We start from the raw sequence: 18,494 nt of genomic DNA on the forward strand, positions 1-18,494 counted from the left end.
GTATCTGGAAGTTGTCTCATGAATATTAAGTTACGTACCTTTACGTAATAATACGCCATTACGTTCATGCCCTAATTAATATTTATTATTTCTCCCCATAACACATCACAGAATTATTTACACTCCGTAACACAAACAGACGCACTGAAAAACACTGCAGAAACATATCAAAATGAGATTTCATTATATTCAAACGTTGTTAGGTATAAAAATTGTTATCATTAACACTGTCATCACGAGAATAGACCTAATGCATTTAAAGTAATTCAATAACAGACATTCAAAGGAAACTAAAAATAGATATTAGAACAGTTGTGTCTAGTCTAATAAAGCATAATATATACAAATACAAACCCATGTAATAAGCAAAAACAAAAGTAACAAATATGTAACACTTCTGGCTGTAATGACTGGTATTACTCACTTGTGCCTGAGCTATAAAATCAGTGCAAGTATAGCAAATCTCTCTATTTTTCCGTCCCTACACTTCTTTGTTTCTCTATAAATCTTTCCTTCTTTCCTTAGTCCACTGTTTTCACCCCCTCATTGGACTTCTTGAGGATGGACAGCAGTCTCTCTGGCATGAAGTATGGTCTGTCCGCTGTGCCATCATTGCGTTCCAGATCCTCCACTGTTGGAATAATTTAGGTTAAGACAAAAATATAGCATGAATTTAATATGAAACGTGCCAAAAAGTATAAATGGCTACAATAGTAGCAGCGCCTTGAAAGCAAAAAAAGGCTTGAGATCTCAACTAAGAGAGAGTTTGATTTATTAAAGCACTGGGAGAGCACATTACCAACATGCAAAGATTGAGAAAAGTGAAGCACAGAGGTAGAAAAAGAGGCAACAGAGTAGCAAACAGCGATAAATATCAGGCATTGAAAAGGTTGCAATCAGTCAATACAATAACCAGACACAGCCGACCAAAATAGAAGGGTGTTGTTACATTTTTTGTTTAGTTTTTAAGTTGACTTGCTTTTCGGTGGCATTTTTTAAAACTTTTTTGTTCATCTGCACCATAAAATGATCACATTAGGCATAAAATTAACACAATTTTCAAATACATTTGCACAAATTCTTACAAAATGACATTGTTTGGTCTTGGCTGGTATCACTGTAAACAGATGTTTTTTGTTGCTGTTGCTGTAAACATAGCGATGCTGCAAAATCTTTTTTGCATTCTTCAATATGATTAAGCCATTGATAAGTAACGATATTTAGGCACAAGTCAAGCACCTACATTATACTTTTATATGTCCTTACATTAAAACGTTCTACATAAAACACAAACACAGTCACATTCTACAAGTGCTATGTAGGCATATCTAATAGGGTTTAGATCCACATAACCAATTGTCAATCAAACAGCTCATACTTAGAGTACAAGACTGTTTCTGTCCAATTTTGTGTCATTCATTATGACCAGTGATTACTGATTAAGAGACAGTTCTCAAAATTGATTGATTGAGTAAACATTATGACACGAATGAAGGAGGTACTTTCTAATGTATACTAATGGCTTATCAAAGCCACCAAAGTGCACCAGTTCCCAAATCAGCAGGCTTCTCTGAAACGTTTCACAACTACACCTGCCGTTGTCCAGCTACTCCTGAGGGGTGAGCAGGGTCTCGCTCTCTTGAGGTCCGTTTTCTTGAGGCTTCGGTTCCTCTGGTTCCTGTTCTGGTTGGTTCTCGGCCTGTGGTGGTTCTGCTTGAGGTTGGGCCACCTGCTCCTCCTTGTCTTCTGCGTCCACCTCTTGGGGGCCATTTTGTTGTGGGGTCACTTGTGGAGGTTCAGGTTCTTGGGTTGTAACCTGCTCTTCGGGTTTCTCCTCGTCGGCAGCGGGTGCCTCTGGAGGTTGTGTTTCTTGGGGCGGCTCTTCAACATGCGTCTCCTGGTTTAGTGGCGTCTCTTCTTCTTGCTCCTGCTTTAGGATGCCCTGCTCTTTAAGCTGCACCTCTCCATTCTCCTGCAGCGGGATTTCCTCTTCAGCTTGCACCTGTACGACGGGTACCTCGGCACGGTCAGTCTCCTCTGAGCTTTTTTCAATTGACAAAATCTGGTGCAGCTCGGGGGACATGAAAAACGGTTTGTCGGAGGAACCGTCATTTCTCTCCAGATCTTCGCCTTGAGTTTTTTGTTTGCGTGCGATGGTTATTTTGAAATGTTAGTGTTTTGACAAAGCACGTAGCAGAAAGGAGCACAAGGACATGATTGGACAAAATCATGTTGAAGAGCGAAAAAGAGAGAGAAAGAAGGAAATGGTTAGACACGAAGCAAGCCAAAAGCCCCTGTAAGCATTTGTGATATGCAGATATGTCAACAGAGAGTCCTACAAGTGAAATCCCAGTCATTTTCTCCATACAGAAACATTTTAAAGACAAACCATGAGCTCTGAGGAAACAATGATATGTGCTTCTGCAGAAGCCATAAATGTGATAAAAAAAGTGTTTGATAGCCAATTGAGGATTACATAACCTATGTCCTGAAAAAAGCTCCACCAATCAGAGAAGCCGCTGTTACCATGGAAATGGGAATGAGCAGTGATTGCCCACTCCTATGAATCAGTGTGGATGACAAAATCGGGTTTCTCTACACTCTCAAAAAACTTAAGTATGGTATATATAGTTGTCTGATGGTATGGTATATAACTTATATGTATGGTATATATGATCTGGTATATAACACACATGTGACCCTGGACCACAAAACCAGTCATAAGAGTCTTTTTTTTTTTAATTGAGATTGAATAAATAAGCTCTCCATTGAATATTTGGGCGAGATACAGCTATTTGAAAATCTTGAATCTGAGGGTCCAGAAAAATCTAAATATTGGGAAAATCGCCTTTAAAGTTGTCAAAATTAAGTCCTTAGGATGTATTGTTGGCAATTTCTACAAATATACCTGTGCTACATATGACTGGATTTGTGGTTCAGGTTCAATTTCATATTATAGTGTCTTTTCTGAATCAACTTTGTCTGTATTTACTTTGTTTGTAATATTGCAATGTGTCTCAGAGCTGGTTGGTTTGCTTCAAGGTTTGGAACTTTTTTGGAATATAAAGAAAATGAATGTGGAATCCAGTGGTCACTGTTGCTCTCTATTGCATTACAGAAAAGAACAACATGTAAAGGAAAGGAAAGAAGGCTGTTTGAGTGCTGCATATGTGCTTAGCTGTTGTAGTCTTGAGCAATAAAAGTTGAACATCTGTGAACACCCAATAAAAATCTAACACAACAGCTGCTATTATCAGAACTCTTGTTTTGTTATTCAGCCAACAAATTGACAACTTATGTTTTTTCTTCATTACGTATTATCTCGTGAAATAAATAAAGCTGCTTCACACTTACAGAAACAGAGGAAGAGTGTGTCCACACACATGGCGTATACACTAAAAAAGCCATGAGCAATTAGATAGGCACCAAACACCACAGTCTGCAAATGAAGGGAGAGGAGGTTATTACAACCTGGAAAATGGAAATTTTGATCTTGCAAATGGAAAATCTGGTATTGCTGGATTGATAATACTCAAGCTCGCTCACCAGTATAGGCACCCAGTAATAATTAAGGGATGGAGCAGCGTCCTCCACTATTTTAATCTTGCCCGTGAAAAAGAAGAAAGAACAAATTCCTGAAAAGAGGAAGAAGAAACAGTTAGTGCATGCTGTTTTACATTGGTGTACTGGAATGTGAGTAGTCAGTTCCACTCAAATAACCTCTGGATTCACGTGATATCTGACCAAGTCACTCACCCACAATTCCAACGATGAGGAGTTTACCCAAAAATAAGAGGAAGTCTGTCACCTTGTCAAGAACAGTCACCCTAGAAAACAAGTACATTTGGACTGTTTATTGTGTTAGTCACACAAAACACTGTCTAAAAGATTTAGATTAATTTAACACTCACCGGATAATGTTCCTCATCAGGAGAAAGAATGCATCCTTGGCAGACGTACAGAAATTTTTACCATATATCGCCACCTGAAAAAAACAATATGCCAAATATGTTTTTGAGCACTTACAACATAAAATTTGCACTAACAATGCTCCCTAGCCAGAAACAATACACAAAAGGTCAAAAAATTAGCAAAAGGGAAATGAAAGTGTACCATAATATAGGCGTTTCTGTTCAGAAACTTGATGAATTTCTCCAGACACCAGAAGCAGCACTTTAGGCAGCTGAGTAGGAATTTTGCACATTTATTCTGGGCACCTGGAGGAAGTAAATCAAGATTCAAATGCATATAACAGATAGAAAGCAATGGATGAAGTATTCCATAATTACTTCCCACAGTTATTTCTTTGATGTATTTTAGACTTTTTGGTTGTCAGTCAGCATGTAATATTTGCCAAAAGTGAGAGAGAATCAAGATCAAAAGACATTTTAAGATAATTAAAAGAAATGGGGGTACATCTGAACTTTCTATGTTTTCTACGATTCTACATTTCTTTGTTTCTGAATTTCTAACTGACTTAATGGCACTTTTAAAAAAATTACCCAAAAATGCAAGTTGCGTCAGCATTTATTCACTCTCATGTCTAAACCTGTACAACTGACTTTCTTTAAGTGAAACACAAAATGTGATTTTTCAAGTTGCTCTTTTTTGAACAAAAAACTGTAAATTGACTAGTGGCTTGCAAGCATCAAAGAGAAAAAAACTGATGCCCAACCTCATTAGCTCTTGCTTTTTCCTAACCACAATAAATCACAATATATTTTTCAGTGTTGTTTTATTATGCTTTTCTGAGCTTGAAAGCTCCTGTCACTATATGCTTTTATTCTTCAACCTTCAAAACATCTCCTTGATGCACCATGGAAGAAAATCATACTGGTTCTGATCAACATGAGGGTAAGAAGGACCAATGTTTGCTCAAAATGAAATTAAAAGTTGACGGGGTCTAAAAGCATATCTACTGACGAAGAATGAAAGCACTGAAGTGGCGAGACCTTTCAGCTTCTGATCCAGATACTCCAATATGACCCTGATGACCTGAACGATGGCAAGAATGAGGGAACCAAACGCCAGAGTGCCAGTGTGATACCTGAAAAATAAGTGTGCGATAGAGCATACAAAAATGTAATGTTTTACCAGAAGGATTTTAGCAAAATATGCTAAAAACTGGCGACTACTTCTCTCGTCACACACCTGAGGGCCCGTCCCAAAGAGTTGAAGATAGGGTAAGCTGGGATGTCGTCGGGCTTTTTGAATGCCCAATAGTAGGAGGCAAAGGCCCCTGCCAGTGTGACCTGGCCCAATGCTGTCACAAAGTTGGCACACCAGAAGAAAAGGAATAAATTATAGAACTGGAACAGAATCAGGTACTTGTGGTATAACGTCTCTCCTCCATAAAACACAAACAGACACTCGGCATCAGGACATTCAGTGGTGATATTTGAGCTGTTGAACGTCTGTGGAGAGAATCAAATCAATGCAACTTTATGTATGCATTTTATCAAGCATTGCTCTGAAAAATATGCTATAACAAGTAAGGCATTCACTACTGTTCAACATAATTCAATAAAGCTGCCAATAAACAGCCAACATGATGATTATGTAGAGATTTTATGCAAAATTAGCATAAAAAGACACTAACCTCAGGGTTGCAGGTGTCTCTGGAATACATACATTCGGTTGTATTGAAAACCTTGTATATTGGCTCATTGGAGGTTGACAAAAACCTAATCAATAGTTAAGGATATCATGTTTCTGAGAAACCTAATTCACATTATATTCATATTTTAATCAACATTCTCAAACGACAATAATAAACGAAATTAGTGATGCCTATGTCTATTTTTTATAAAGTGTGATTGCATTATTTTGTTTAGGATACACGGCGGTGATGGCCCAGTATGCGATGACTAAAGACAGTAGGGCAAAGGTCAGCAGTGGGTAGAACAGTGATGACATCACATGACCGATGGCCCTGAAAAATAGATGTGGTTATTAGGACTTCCTGTTAACCTAATTATTATTTCATGACTTTAAGCCAGAGTTAATCCATCACACTGAGGAAAACGCTGCTGTTTAACTGCTAATGCTATTAGAGTACCTAAAGAAAGCAGTACTATGGAATATGAGACCAAACAACGCCAGCAACACGTTTGCTCTACAGTAAGAAAGTAGACTAACTTGCTGGCCTCTTTGATGAGAGCAATAGCAATAAGGAGCCTCTTCCTGAGGAAGATGAGGAGAAGGATGATGACCACTTCCACAATACACAGGATAATCACTGTGTGGCGATAAAGGAGGACAGGACACAGTATAATGTAATGAAAATTAAAGGTGACAAAGAAAACGGGTACATATTGTGAACAAATTGATCACTACTTGAAGAAAAATTTAATGTTACATATTTTTATTTATGTAATGAATATGTATGTATACACTACCATTCAAAAGGTTGGGGGCAGTAATATTTTTCTTAAAGAAATTAATATAATGCATAAAATTAATCAAAAGTGAAAAAGAATGATTTCTAAAGGATCATGTGACACTGAAGACTGGAGTAATGATGGAGTAATAAAAATTCAGCTTTGCCATTACTGGAATAAATTACATTTTAATATGCATACATGCATCTTTATTACAAAAACATTAAAAATCTAACTTATCTTAAACTTTTAAATGGTAATGCATTGATTTTTGTATTGCAGGTAATTGATATAACTGATATAAAAACTCACTGAAGGCAAGCCAGGTCTGCTGAATCTGTAAGTACACAGAAAAGTCTGTCTGTAGACCCAGATCTTTGATAGTGACATCAGAACCGGCCTGTCCTTTCAGACTGGCGTACTGCATGTAACAATGGAAAATACCTGAAGAGAATGAGGAGAGGAGATAAACCTAAATGAAATATATACAAATTCTTCGTAATATTGCACTATTTTTCTGTAATACAGTAAAATATGACATTACTACAATACAATAATGGAAATCTAATGAAAATCATCAATGATGATAATGAGCGTTACAATAAATAAAACATACAGGCGCAGGCTTCAATTTCTTGACGCTGAATATTTTTAAAATTAATTTTCTCTTGATTTTACAACAAATACGTTAAGGTTAAACAGAAAAAGAAGACACAGTGTTTGGTAATATAATGAGAAACATAATGTTATTTGAGCGCTGTAGACAAGACAAGAACCCTTACCGTATCCAATAACAATGACAACCATGACGATCATAACCCAGATCATGACTCCAGCCAGACAGCGCAAGAGGAGAATAAAGATCAGACTGACCAGCATGGCGATCACCAAGCCACTGAAAAACACCGCACAGAGATTTGATCAATGCAAGTGTAATTCATCTAGTAAACACTAGAACTCACTAACACTAAAGTTCATTGCACACTGAGTCTGAAATTTTTGCACGTTAAAAAATAAATGCGACCTCACGTTGTGCCAATCATGTTTACACACTGCCTCCGAAACTTTCATCCGTCATAAAAAATTCAGATCAGGTTTTATTTTCTACAAACATTTCGGACTCAGTGTGCAAGGAACGTAAATCTGACTGCCATAACCAAACACTGAATGGAGAGGAAATAAAATGAACCTAGAATGGCAGATGCTTACAGGAGTATCCAGTGCCAGGACTGAGTATAGTCCTCAAAGATCCTCATGGCTACCGCTCGGGCCTCCACCACAACATTGGATTTCCTGCAAAAAATGCAAATATGCATTAATTATAATCAATATGATTATATTTCAATGTAACCATATAGCACATACATCACATTATATTATATTATTATATTATCGTTACTTGAAATAAAATAATCTTTAACTGAAATTAAAATTATTTCAGCTAGTTGCCTGCCAAGTTAAGATAGTTTAAATTAATTGAAATTATTAAAAAGTAAACAGACATATATAAAAAAATTAAAATGAAAACAGAAAATGTGTAAAAATAAAAACTGATTAAAACTAAATTCTAATAGTATCTTAATTACACTAAAAAAGCACTGATTATATTAAGTATAATCTAATACAAACAAATACAAATAATAATAATATTACTAACTTTGAGGCTTCAAGGAGATCTGTTGCATTTATACTTTGTCCTCCATCGTCTGTGAACGCAGTTTTGTTGCCAATCACAACTACACCACCTTTCAAGGTCTCTAGAGCGGGCAAGCATCTCCGTGTGACTGAAACACACAAAGTTCATCATTTTAATGCAACAGAACTGTAATTTATGTGATGAAACAAACATGTTTTGTAAGATTTAAAGGCTTACAGTTCTTGCTAGGTGTGAGTATTGAAGGGCACAATCCATCCTTTAGAATTTCAGGAGCTTTCTGGAAAACAGAAGGACATTTTTCTGGGAAGCAATTTCGGATTAAGCTCAAGGACATGGAATTTTATGTGTTATCTCAGCTGCTGTACAAATGTTTCTTTTCATGGTTGCTAACCTAAACCTTAAAACACTGTACTAAATATAGGGGTGGGCAGTATGGTCAAAATGTTATCTACTGTAATCATTTTTATCATGATATCTTAAAAATGTTTTCTTTCCTGTCCAGAACTCACCTTGGTCATGTCAACTCCCTCCTTGCAGAATTGCTTGTAGTATTCCCTATCATCTTCATTTCCTAAAGCTTTCACTAAAGTCATGAATTTACCAGGACATCTCTCCACACAGATCTGTCAAATGAACATAAAAACAACTGTAACATTCTGTATTGCAAATGAGTGTGAAAAACACTATAGAAACATAAAATACTGAAAAAGAGGTTAACCGAAACTGTGCCAAACCTGAGTGGTGGGACACTGAAACTCCAGCAGGACCAGAGGACTGGCACACTTCATGATGTTGAAGTAGAACAGCAGGGGCTTCTTCCTGATTATCCAGACAGATTAAGCCAGGAAAAATTAACAGTCGTGTCTTAGATACATCTGATCTGAGTAAGAACCTATTTAACAATTTAACCACAGAACTGCATTTGAAGTCTCATGAATTTGAATTTACTCACTCAAGTGGGGAGCCGACCTGTCCACAAAACTGACCCTTACTGTCTGTCGGATAAATCACTTTCCGAGGGTCACCCTGAGACCATGCTGTAACAAAAGATACAGCACTGTCAGTGTGGAAAGCACTGTCTGAAATGGACATGGTTTAATGCTTTCTGCCCATCTACATATAGCGGCATAAAAATGTGAAAATAAATAGACTGAAATTTACCCAGAATCCCAACTGCAAAGTAGCCCAGCAAGGCCAAGATGAACAAGATACAACAGAGAATGTCTGTGCAGCCCCTGTTCACCAAGAAAGGCACACACACTCAGTGCTCCAACACAAATCTTGACATGTTTATGAGATGAATGTTAAAATAAAAGTTTTTAAAAAATCACTGCAATTACATGTCTCAGACAGGGTCCTTATTGTTAATTAAAACAAGTCAAGTCATTACTTGGAATAGAATAAATTTTACATTTAACATTTAAAAACATTTAAAATGAAAGTGAAAACAGAAAATACCAAAATAAAATCTAATTCAAAATATTAAAAAATAACTATAATAGTATAATAAATGACATTAAAGTAACACTGATCTCACTCAGATACATATATGTAAGATTCTAAACATTAGATACGGCTTATGAAGGTTGTCTCACCTGTTATAAATCGGCCCTTTAAACGTAGGGTCAAATTTCTTTGGCTCACCTGTGAAGACATTGAAATTGTGTATTTATTTACATCATTTGTGGGCATGCCCAGAAAAAAATGTAATAACTTTCTATTTAAACAGTACATATTGCCTCAAAATAGTTATTTTAGTGGAAAAAAATTATAATACAGTGAATTTATGTTTTTAAAGTTATTTATCTTTGCTCTGTATTTTGTATTACACCATGTTTCAGCATCTCATGTAGTCCTGTCAACAGATAATAGCACAAACGCCAATTTCTACCATTTCTACCATCACCACCGGCTTACCACCCAGCCATAAAGCAGGCACATATTTTCTCTTTCTGCCTCCTTTTGCTCAAAGCTGTTGATGGCAAATTGACAGCAAAGCAGGAAGCTGTGCTACCACATAAAAATCAAGCAGCAGGTTTTATAGGGCATGACTTCTTTCCGATTGTTTCAAGTGAAACGCTAAGTAGATGAATCTAGTTCTGCTTCGTTTGTAACTAAATTAGACTGGGCATAAGACCATTTTGAAACTGAAACTGGTATGTTTGAAAGTATTTACACGTCACAATCACTCTTCACACATCCTTCGGTCCTACGTGAGACGAGCGTTAGCTAGGAAGCTGAATTATCAGGCATATTTAGTTGGTGCTGTGGCCTATTTGTCTAAATGAGCTGAATATTTGGCATGTGTTTGTTATGTCTTCAGTCATGTGCACAAGGCCTCACTTTCACTAAACTCAGCCAAGTGAGAATTTGGCAAAGCTGCAGTGTCTATTTAGGGAAGCAGGTTGGGCCGAGGAAGCAGATCCTGTAGTGGCTGAAGTAAATGTTATGGAATTCTTGTATTCAAGGCTTTTTACTGAAGCATCTGCTCCAAACAATTCAAATTATTTATTTATTTATTTTTCCTTTTTGTTGGATTGCTTTAAGGAATTTACTTATACATTGTCACAAACAGTATCTGAACACTTTTGTACATAAAAATGTACTAATGTTTATTGATCAGATATCAAACCAGGGAACAAACATATATGAATGAATGAATGATGCATTTATATAGCGCATTTATTGTGTATTGCTGTACACCCAAAGCGCTTTATAATCATGTGGGGAGGTCTCTCCTCAACCACCACCAGTGTGCAGCATCCACTTGGATGATGCGACGGCAGCCACAGTACAACGGCGCCAGTGCGCTCACCACACACCAGCTACAGGTGGAGAGGAGTGTGATAGAGCCAATCAAGTGGATATATTAGTGCAAAAGTAATATTTGTGCTGTTCAAATGATTATAGAAGTGTCCAAATACTTTTTGTCTCTTTTAAACAATGCTTTCAATAATTTAAACCCAACAAATATGTATTTGTGAAATGTTTTGCTTGAAAGGTGTTTTGTTTTCCATATCTCTCTATAATAAATGCCACTTTGTTTGATATTTTGTTACATAATGAAGATACAGTACATTCCCATTTGAAAGAAGTCTGCTAAACAAGGTTGCATTTATTTTGATCAATTACAGTAATATTTTGAAATATAAGAATGTAAAATAACATTTCTATTTTAGTATATTATAAAACGTGTATTTATTTTTGTATATTTGTTTTTATATTTTATTTTAGTGTCACATGATCCTTCAGAAATCATTCTAATATGCTGATTCGCTGCTAAAGAAAAAGTACTATTATCAATTAATGTTGAAAACAGTTGTGCTGCTTAATAATTTATTTAATCTTCATTAATAGAAAGTTCAAATAACAAGCATGTTGTTACGGAATGGGGACTCAGACAGCGTGACGTGATGTGAACGGGTTTTATTGACAGACTTGAGGTTAAGCAATGAAACAGGTAAGCGATGATTCGCAGATTCTTCGGTGTTCAGGAGGAATGGTAACTTGGATATCCTCTTCGAAACAGGAGACACAGAACAGGAGTAACCACACACCTCACCGACACAGGGGACCAGGAAGAGACTCGGGAGCTGACAGACTTGGGATCGCTGGAAGACACACTTGGGATGAAACACAGCAGGTATGTAGACAAGACGGTAAGTATCGAGCATAGAGATATGATAGCTATAGTAGTCCTCTTCGTAGGAACAATTCACGTAGTATGGTAGACACGTTGCAACGAGACCAGACACTGGAGAGCAGGGCAGGGACACAGGGGAAGCCTCCAGGGCAGGTCAGTAGACTCCAGCAGCCACGGCGGATCTGTGAGCTTGGAATGCCATGGCGGATAAATTTTTTCCAGAGAGCTTGAACGAGAACATCCCCCTGGCCACTATGGTTATCCAGGACAGGGATATATAGCCTGATATATGACTGGTGGAGAGATGACAGATCCGTGACGCATGTATTTGAAATAAAGATCTTTTGTAAAATGATATATGTCTTTACTGTCACTTACAACAACAACAAAAATCTTACTGATCACAAACATTTAAACAACAGTGTATTTTGGGGCTACATTATATATTTCTGTATATGTTTACTTTGAGATTTGTAAGTTGCAAAAGAGAAAAAAAAATATGGCCATATTAAAAAAAAATACACTGAATATATTTTTGTTAGTGTTTTCTGTTATTGGCTTTTTGGCTGATATACATTTTTGTTGCCACCCTAAAGCCCCTTGAGACAATACACTACACTACACTAGTAACCAATGCAGGCCTTGGCTCGTAATAAGTGTGTGTGCGCTATTGACAGTTTATTTTATTGAGGTGCCATCCATTTAGAGCAATCATCAGTGAACCAGACGCTCTTAGCCATCCACAAACAGCTCCCTAATGATTTGAGCTTTCCAAACAGCTCACACTGTCCAGCATCTCTCACTGATGCTCTTCCCATCCTGCTAACCTGACACATACTGTCTAATAACCTATTCATGTGGTATTCATGCTCCTCAAAGTTAAGCAGTTCTCTTTCAACAATGTAAATCATTAGCACTAATACAAATAGTAACAATTTATGGTCTACATCTAGTTTAGTGACATTACACCAGGGCTGCATTTAAAAGTAAGCATATTAAGCATATCTTCTCAATGCTCTGAAAATGCCTTACTGATGAAAGAACTGAAATAACAAACCTTGTTACCCATAGTATGAACCACTTCCCATTTGAGTATGCCTAGTCTTAATGTTTACAGTTATCAGCAGACAGACTGTACACCACTTCCGACGTTTTGAAACAGGAAACTAGTCAAGGTTCGCATCCTCAGTAATACGTCTTGACTGTTATTCTGAGACAATGCACTTCCGTGACCTTAAATGTGTAGCATATTGTAGCTTTTTTATCTACCTATTTTTTATATCTAAAATGGTGTTGTTTTTAATAGTTTTTATTTTATGATGTACTAACCAGATGTGTTAAAAAAAACAAACAGGATCACAGCCAATCAGAAGAACATATTTACAGGCTCTTTCCACGAGCGCACTGCACTCAGAATTAAATGGACAAGTACATAATCTTATGCTGTCTTCACATGGTATTAGAAATGTCCTACTACCCACTTCTGAATTGTGCTTTGTTGGCAAAAAGAATAGAAATCATCGAGGGCACCAGGTTTATTCTTGCCTATTTCTTAGGGAAAACGTATTGAAGCCTAAATGTATTGAAGATATTCAACCAACATATAAATGTATAACGTCTCATTTGTTGAGATAGATAGTCATAGATAGATCTAGCTAGTCATCTTGCTGACGATTCTGAAATTTCAGGAAAATAAATGTTGTCTTCACTAAGTAAAATACATAGAATATGCATTAAATTATTATTTATATAGAGAAAGCAAAGTAATGTTTAATGGTTATGGTCTGCCCAACTCAGAAACTCAGGTATCAAAATCTTGAGTTTCCCAGCAGTAAAAATAACTTGAGAAGTCATTCATGTCCATTTTACAAAAGGAAATTGATATTTACAAAAATTCCGATAACAAATAAAGGCAGCATAATTCATAAATATTAAACAATTTAAAAATGATTAAAGGAACACTTTTATAAATAGGCTCATTTTACAACTCCCCTACAGTTAAACAGTTGAGTTTTACTGTTTTTGAATCCATTCAGCTGATCTCCGTGCCTGGCGGTAGCATTTTAGCTTAGCTTAGCATAGATCATTGAATCGGATTAGACCATTAGCATCCCACTCAAAAATGACCAAAGAGTTTCGATAATTTTCCTATTTAAAACTTGACTCTTCTGTAGTTACATCTTGTACTAAGACTGACGGAAAATGAAAACATTTCGCCTGAAAGTAGTCCCCGGCTATATCATAACTAGTTACCTAGCTGGGACTACTTTCAGGTGCTGCGTCATATCATTGCGCCTGCTGCACTCATGGTACGGCAGCAAAGTTCCTTGATTATTACGCCGGAATGAGAGTATAGTTCCTAGCCATATCGGCCTAGAAAATCGCATCTTTTCATTTTCCGTCGGTCTTAGCACACGATGTAACTACAGAAGAGACAAGCTTTAAATAGGCAAATTATCGAAACTCTTTGGTAATTTTTGAGTGAGCCGCTAATGGTCTAATCCGATTCAATGATCTATGCTAAACTAAGCTAAAATGCTACCGCCAGACCGGCTGAATGGATTCAAAAACGGTAAAACTCAACTGTTTAACTCTAGGGGAGTTGTAAAATTAGCCTATTTTCAAAAAAAGTGGAGTGTTTCTTTAAAAATACTGAGTGACTGATGCAATCTTTGTCATGGAACACACTTGTTGGTTCACACTGACTTCCCAGTTTAAACATTTCCTTTAATTTATTTCCAAGATCTGAGGTAAGCTATCCATTTTCGCCTTCAGTATGGCTACGCAGGTCACACTGACATTGAAAAATGCCTTTTATCGTGTGTCGTGGCGTCGTGTCTGGTTAGGGCACGGTGTAAATATGAATGCATTTCCTTCAATTAATTCAAACTGAAATCAAGTTCTATAAATCTAGGTTATTTTTGGTTAATTTTGACAAGCATAGAGGATTTATGGTGACACTAAAGGTCAGTTGTTTATTTCAATGCATGTAGACAATTGTTGTTTACACAAGCACTTGGATGATCAATACAGACACACCAGAAGTCAGGCCACACAATGCCACTTCCAACTTTCCAACAAATACACCCTTCAGGGTATCTGAGGGGAAATTGCAATTCAAGCGATCAGATTGACATTTTAAGCGCCAAAAAAGGGAGCTATTTTCATAAAGCCAATCTGTAGTGCACAGCTGTTGTTTACGTGGATGGTTGTGTGTTATCAGTTTGCTCTGTCTTTTCTACAGATCGTGCATTATTCTCGAGCTTGATCTGATCAGACGTATGGCCAGAAGGCAACCTACAGCTTGATTCTAATCACACACTTTGGCCCCTGTTTCAAACTGACCTTTTCCACCCGCAAAGTCACGTGATCTCCAGACACAATAAGGGGCACGCATATTTGAGATGCCTTTGTAGGTATAAGGACATTGCAATGTTGTGAGATTGCTAGGCAACTGGAGAGAGAAGTGTATCATTGTCATTCATGAACGAGCCTTAGAAAAGTTACAGTCTCTACATACACATCATGAGGAGGCACTTCCTATAGTCTTAGTCAGAGATTTACTATAATGATCTCTGGTGTTCATGTGGTTAAGAGACCTAAAATGATGACAAAAAGCCATCTTGTGAGTGCATGTGAGTGCGTCACTCCTGCCCAGACTCTTTAAAAATCACGTTACAACTTGTTCCCCAAAGCAGAACTTCAAAAAACCTTTGAATGAAGTTCAGGAATGAGACTGGGAAATGCTCTAGAAGAAACAGGAGAATAGGCTTTAGGAAGTCTGAATCCTTAGCTTAATCTAGGCATTTTGTATTGCTTCATCAGGCTTTTTTCATTTTGAGTGACAATTTTAAATGTGAACCTTTAAGATGATGAAGCAATCAAGGAGCATTAATATCCTTAACCCTTTGAGTTGAGAAGCAGACCACTGAACCAGGCCTATTATTAAGCCTCATTTTCTGACCCAAGATAATCAAATCTGCACCTTCAGCGTCATTAGGCATGAATCATCTTTGGATGGAAATCACACTGAAGCTATAAATTATCCCAGCAATTTTACACATTATATCGACTGGTGGAAATGAATTATTTCCGAAGTCAGAATGAAAATTAGGACATAAATTTGTTACTTTACTCCCTATATAAGTCACTTTCAGTGTGAGTTATTTGACATAAAGTACTGTGATGGTTATGGGAAAACTGGACTTGGTCTTGATCATCTTTCTCCATTTTCTGTCTCTCTACTACGCTGTCTACCAGTAATATTGGGACAAAAGTTTTAAAATGGTTCATAAACTACAACAATTATAATATTTTAATGGAAATTTAGATTTACACTAAGTAAAGGCAAGTAAGGGAATTCACTTATTTTTGGCCTAAATGTTACAGGGATATTATAGTTAATTAAAACCATTAAAAAAATCATTTTAATTTCATGAAATAGGCTAAATTAAACTTTACCTGAAATGTAAAAAGATATTTTTAGCTGAAATAAAATATTTAAAAAATTATTACAAATGCCAAAAACTATATCTCTCTTTATATATAATAGAAATAAATATAAAAATTATTTAAAATAAAACACAACCCACAACTTTAACTACAATAAATATCAACATGGAAAATACACACTAATTCAAAATATTAATCAGACTGCTACCTTAATGATACTAAAATAACTGACTTTTTATAATGCTAAATGCTACCTGTTGTTTCTATAAAAAAATAGTCTGGTTTTATAGAAACCACACTGCTTTTAGCATGGTAATGATAAACCTTTCAGGGTTTTTTACATGTGGTTACTATGGTTTAATGGTAAACATCAAGCATGCAAGATCATGTAAAACTTGAAGAAGTATTGCATTGAGTTAATAAAACACACTCGTTTTTACGAACCTTTTTATATTTCCATTAAGGTGTATTAGTTCATTTTAAAGTGGGGCAATCCACTAAAAATATCCATATAGACATTCAGTCTTACTGTTACACAAACATTAATAGACATTTACATTTATTCATTTAGCTGACGCTTTTAATAGGCAACATTGATGATAGATGCAGTTATTGTCACATATACTTATTAAGGCGCATAAAACAAGCATTATGACGATCGCAGTGATTATTGACCTGGGCCATGTGTTTGAGCCCACGCCTATTGTTTTCTTGATTACATCCGTCCTACTGTATAGAGGATATAAATGTTCTCTCACACACACACACCGGTTTAATGCATTGCTTCAATACATGCACGCATGATTTATGTCGAGCACCAGTGTGCAAGTCTGCATTACTGTTATTCTTCATCAAAATGCCTGAGACCCACGCCCCACGCATTAGTCATTGTTTCCATCAGAGGACGATCCCCACCACTTTCAGAAGGAGGAACCCTTAAAAAATGAAAATGTCTTACCATATTTGGATTCTGGATTTTTCTCCTCCGGCTCCATTTGCAAATAAAGGATGCGCACTTGTGGCAGTCACTTAAATCTCGAAATGAACAGTATCGCTGTTGCCTAATCTTGTGAGGAATTGTCCATCAGTAATTCTGCAGCTCTACAGTGGAAGTGTGTGGCACAGCAGCGCATTCTACAGTGTTTCGCTTTTCAGAGGCGGGAGCGTGAAGGCCGAACCCACCAATGAGAGGACAGGAAAACATGACAGACAGCCGTCGCAGCCAATCAAACATAAACGCTCCTTCGCTGAATCTCGCCAGCGTTTGGCGTACAAGAAATCAGTTTTAATTATTCTAGATGTAAAATTACAAAAACAACACACAATTGATGCAATACTCATTCGTCTCACCATTAACAAGTTTTTAAAAATCAACGTACTATGATTTCTATATGATAATGATAAATTGTGTTAGAATGCACCATTTGTATCTATCTAACAAATAATTTTGGCATGAGAAAAAGTGCAAATTCACGCAGTTTGGCGAAATAACAGGACAGTTCCTAGAAATACTAATTAAATTAACGTTTTAACAATACTTACCAAATCTGATACTCTCTGATTGTCATGAATAATGCAATAAACAGGATCAAGTTTCACACCAGGTGACAAAGTTGTGCAATTTCTTGGTATCTCATTTATTACAAGGCACCTCCCAGAACCGTTTTAATAACACAATAAAAGATTGTATATATATAACTACAGAAATAAAGATAATGAAAAAATCTGAAAATTTGATTAAAATTTTTTTTTTTTTTTTTTTTTTTTTTTGTATTTCAACATTAACAGGACATTATAGACCTCACAGACTGCGACATTCATATTAATCATACTATAACAGAGAAACAAAACACCTACAAGAAGTAAAATCAAATAAAATACATTCATTCAACCATAGGGGGCCAAACAAAAACACCCTGATTAATCAAATCAAACAATTTCTTATCACTTCTCATAATTTTTAAGACCTCTGTAAACATGGCTAGCTCTTTTTTTTTTTAAGATATCCAACTTGGGTGCTGTTTTCAAACCTTTACATTTGTGAATTATTCTAGTATAAAGAACAAGTAAATAATTCACAATAAAGTCTACAATTTTTGTCCTCCAAATTTCACCACGTCCAAAGTAATAGATTGTTTTATCCAATTACCTACTACAATGAAGAAATAAGTGTTCAACAGTTTCTACAATATTATTACTGAATTGACAATAAAAAAATATTCATAATTATAAAATACGCTCTGATTAATGTGCTGATTAATAAAAACTTAATAAAAAATACCCTTTTTCAGAATTTGTATTTTAGGCAATGCAATTTTAGGCTGAACCAACACATATCAAACACAGACAAAGCATCTTTATC

The 18,494-nt window shown here is 36.2% G+C and overlaps 1 protein-coding gene across 2 annotated transcripts; it reads right to left on the reverse strand.

The window, feature by feature from the left end:
* Positions 1-65: 65 nt before the first annotated feature.
* On the reverse strand, positions 66-17,294 carry LOC306844589 (choline transporter-like protein 2). Of its 2 annotated transcripts, none has more exons than XM_079376829.1 (22): positions 17,091-17,294; positions 9,633-9,681; positions 9,199-9,272; positions 8,990-9,074; positions 8,772-8,856; positions 8,547-8,660; positions 8,254-8,314; positions 8,038-8,164; positions 7,590-7,673; positions 7,163-7,275; positions 6,693-6,824; positions 6,139-6,238; positions 5,840-5,932; positions 5,600-5,684; positions 5,152-5,414; positions 4,953-5,047; positions 4,114-4,217; positions 3,912-3,985; positions 3,757-3,827; positions 3,547-3,635; positions 3,355-3,439; positions 66-631 (listed from the first exon to the last, which is right to left on the reverse strand). In XM_079376829.1, the coding sequence occupies exons 1-22, from the start codon at positions 17,125-17,127 to the stop codon at positions 522-524; spliced, it is 2,130 nt and encodes a 709-aa protein (XP_079232955.1). In that variant the 5' UTR covers positions 17,128-17,294; the 3' UTR covers positions 66-521. The 2 variants fall into 2 exon arrangements, with proteins under 2 accessions (XP_079232955.1, XP_079232956.1); XM_079376830.1 differs by lacking the exon at positions 66-631 and adding an exon at positions 758-2,130 and having other exon boundaries at positions 17,091-17,270.
* Positions 17,295-18,494: the final 1,200 nt, after the last annotated feature.

The sequence above is a fragment of the Barbus barbus genome, assembly GCF_936440315.1.
Source record: "Barbus barbus genome assembly, chromosome: 25".
Lineage (NCBI taxonomy): Eukaryota > Metazoa > Chordata > Actinopteri > Cypriniformes > Cyprinidae > Barbus > Barbus barbus.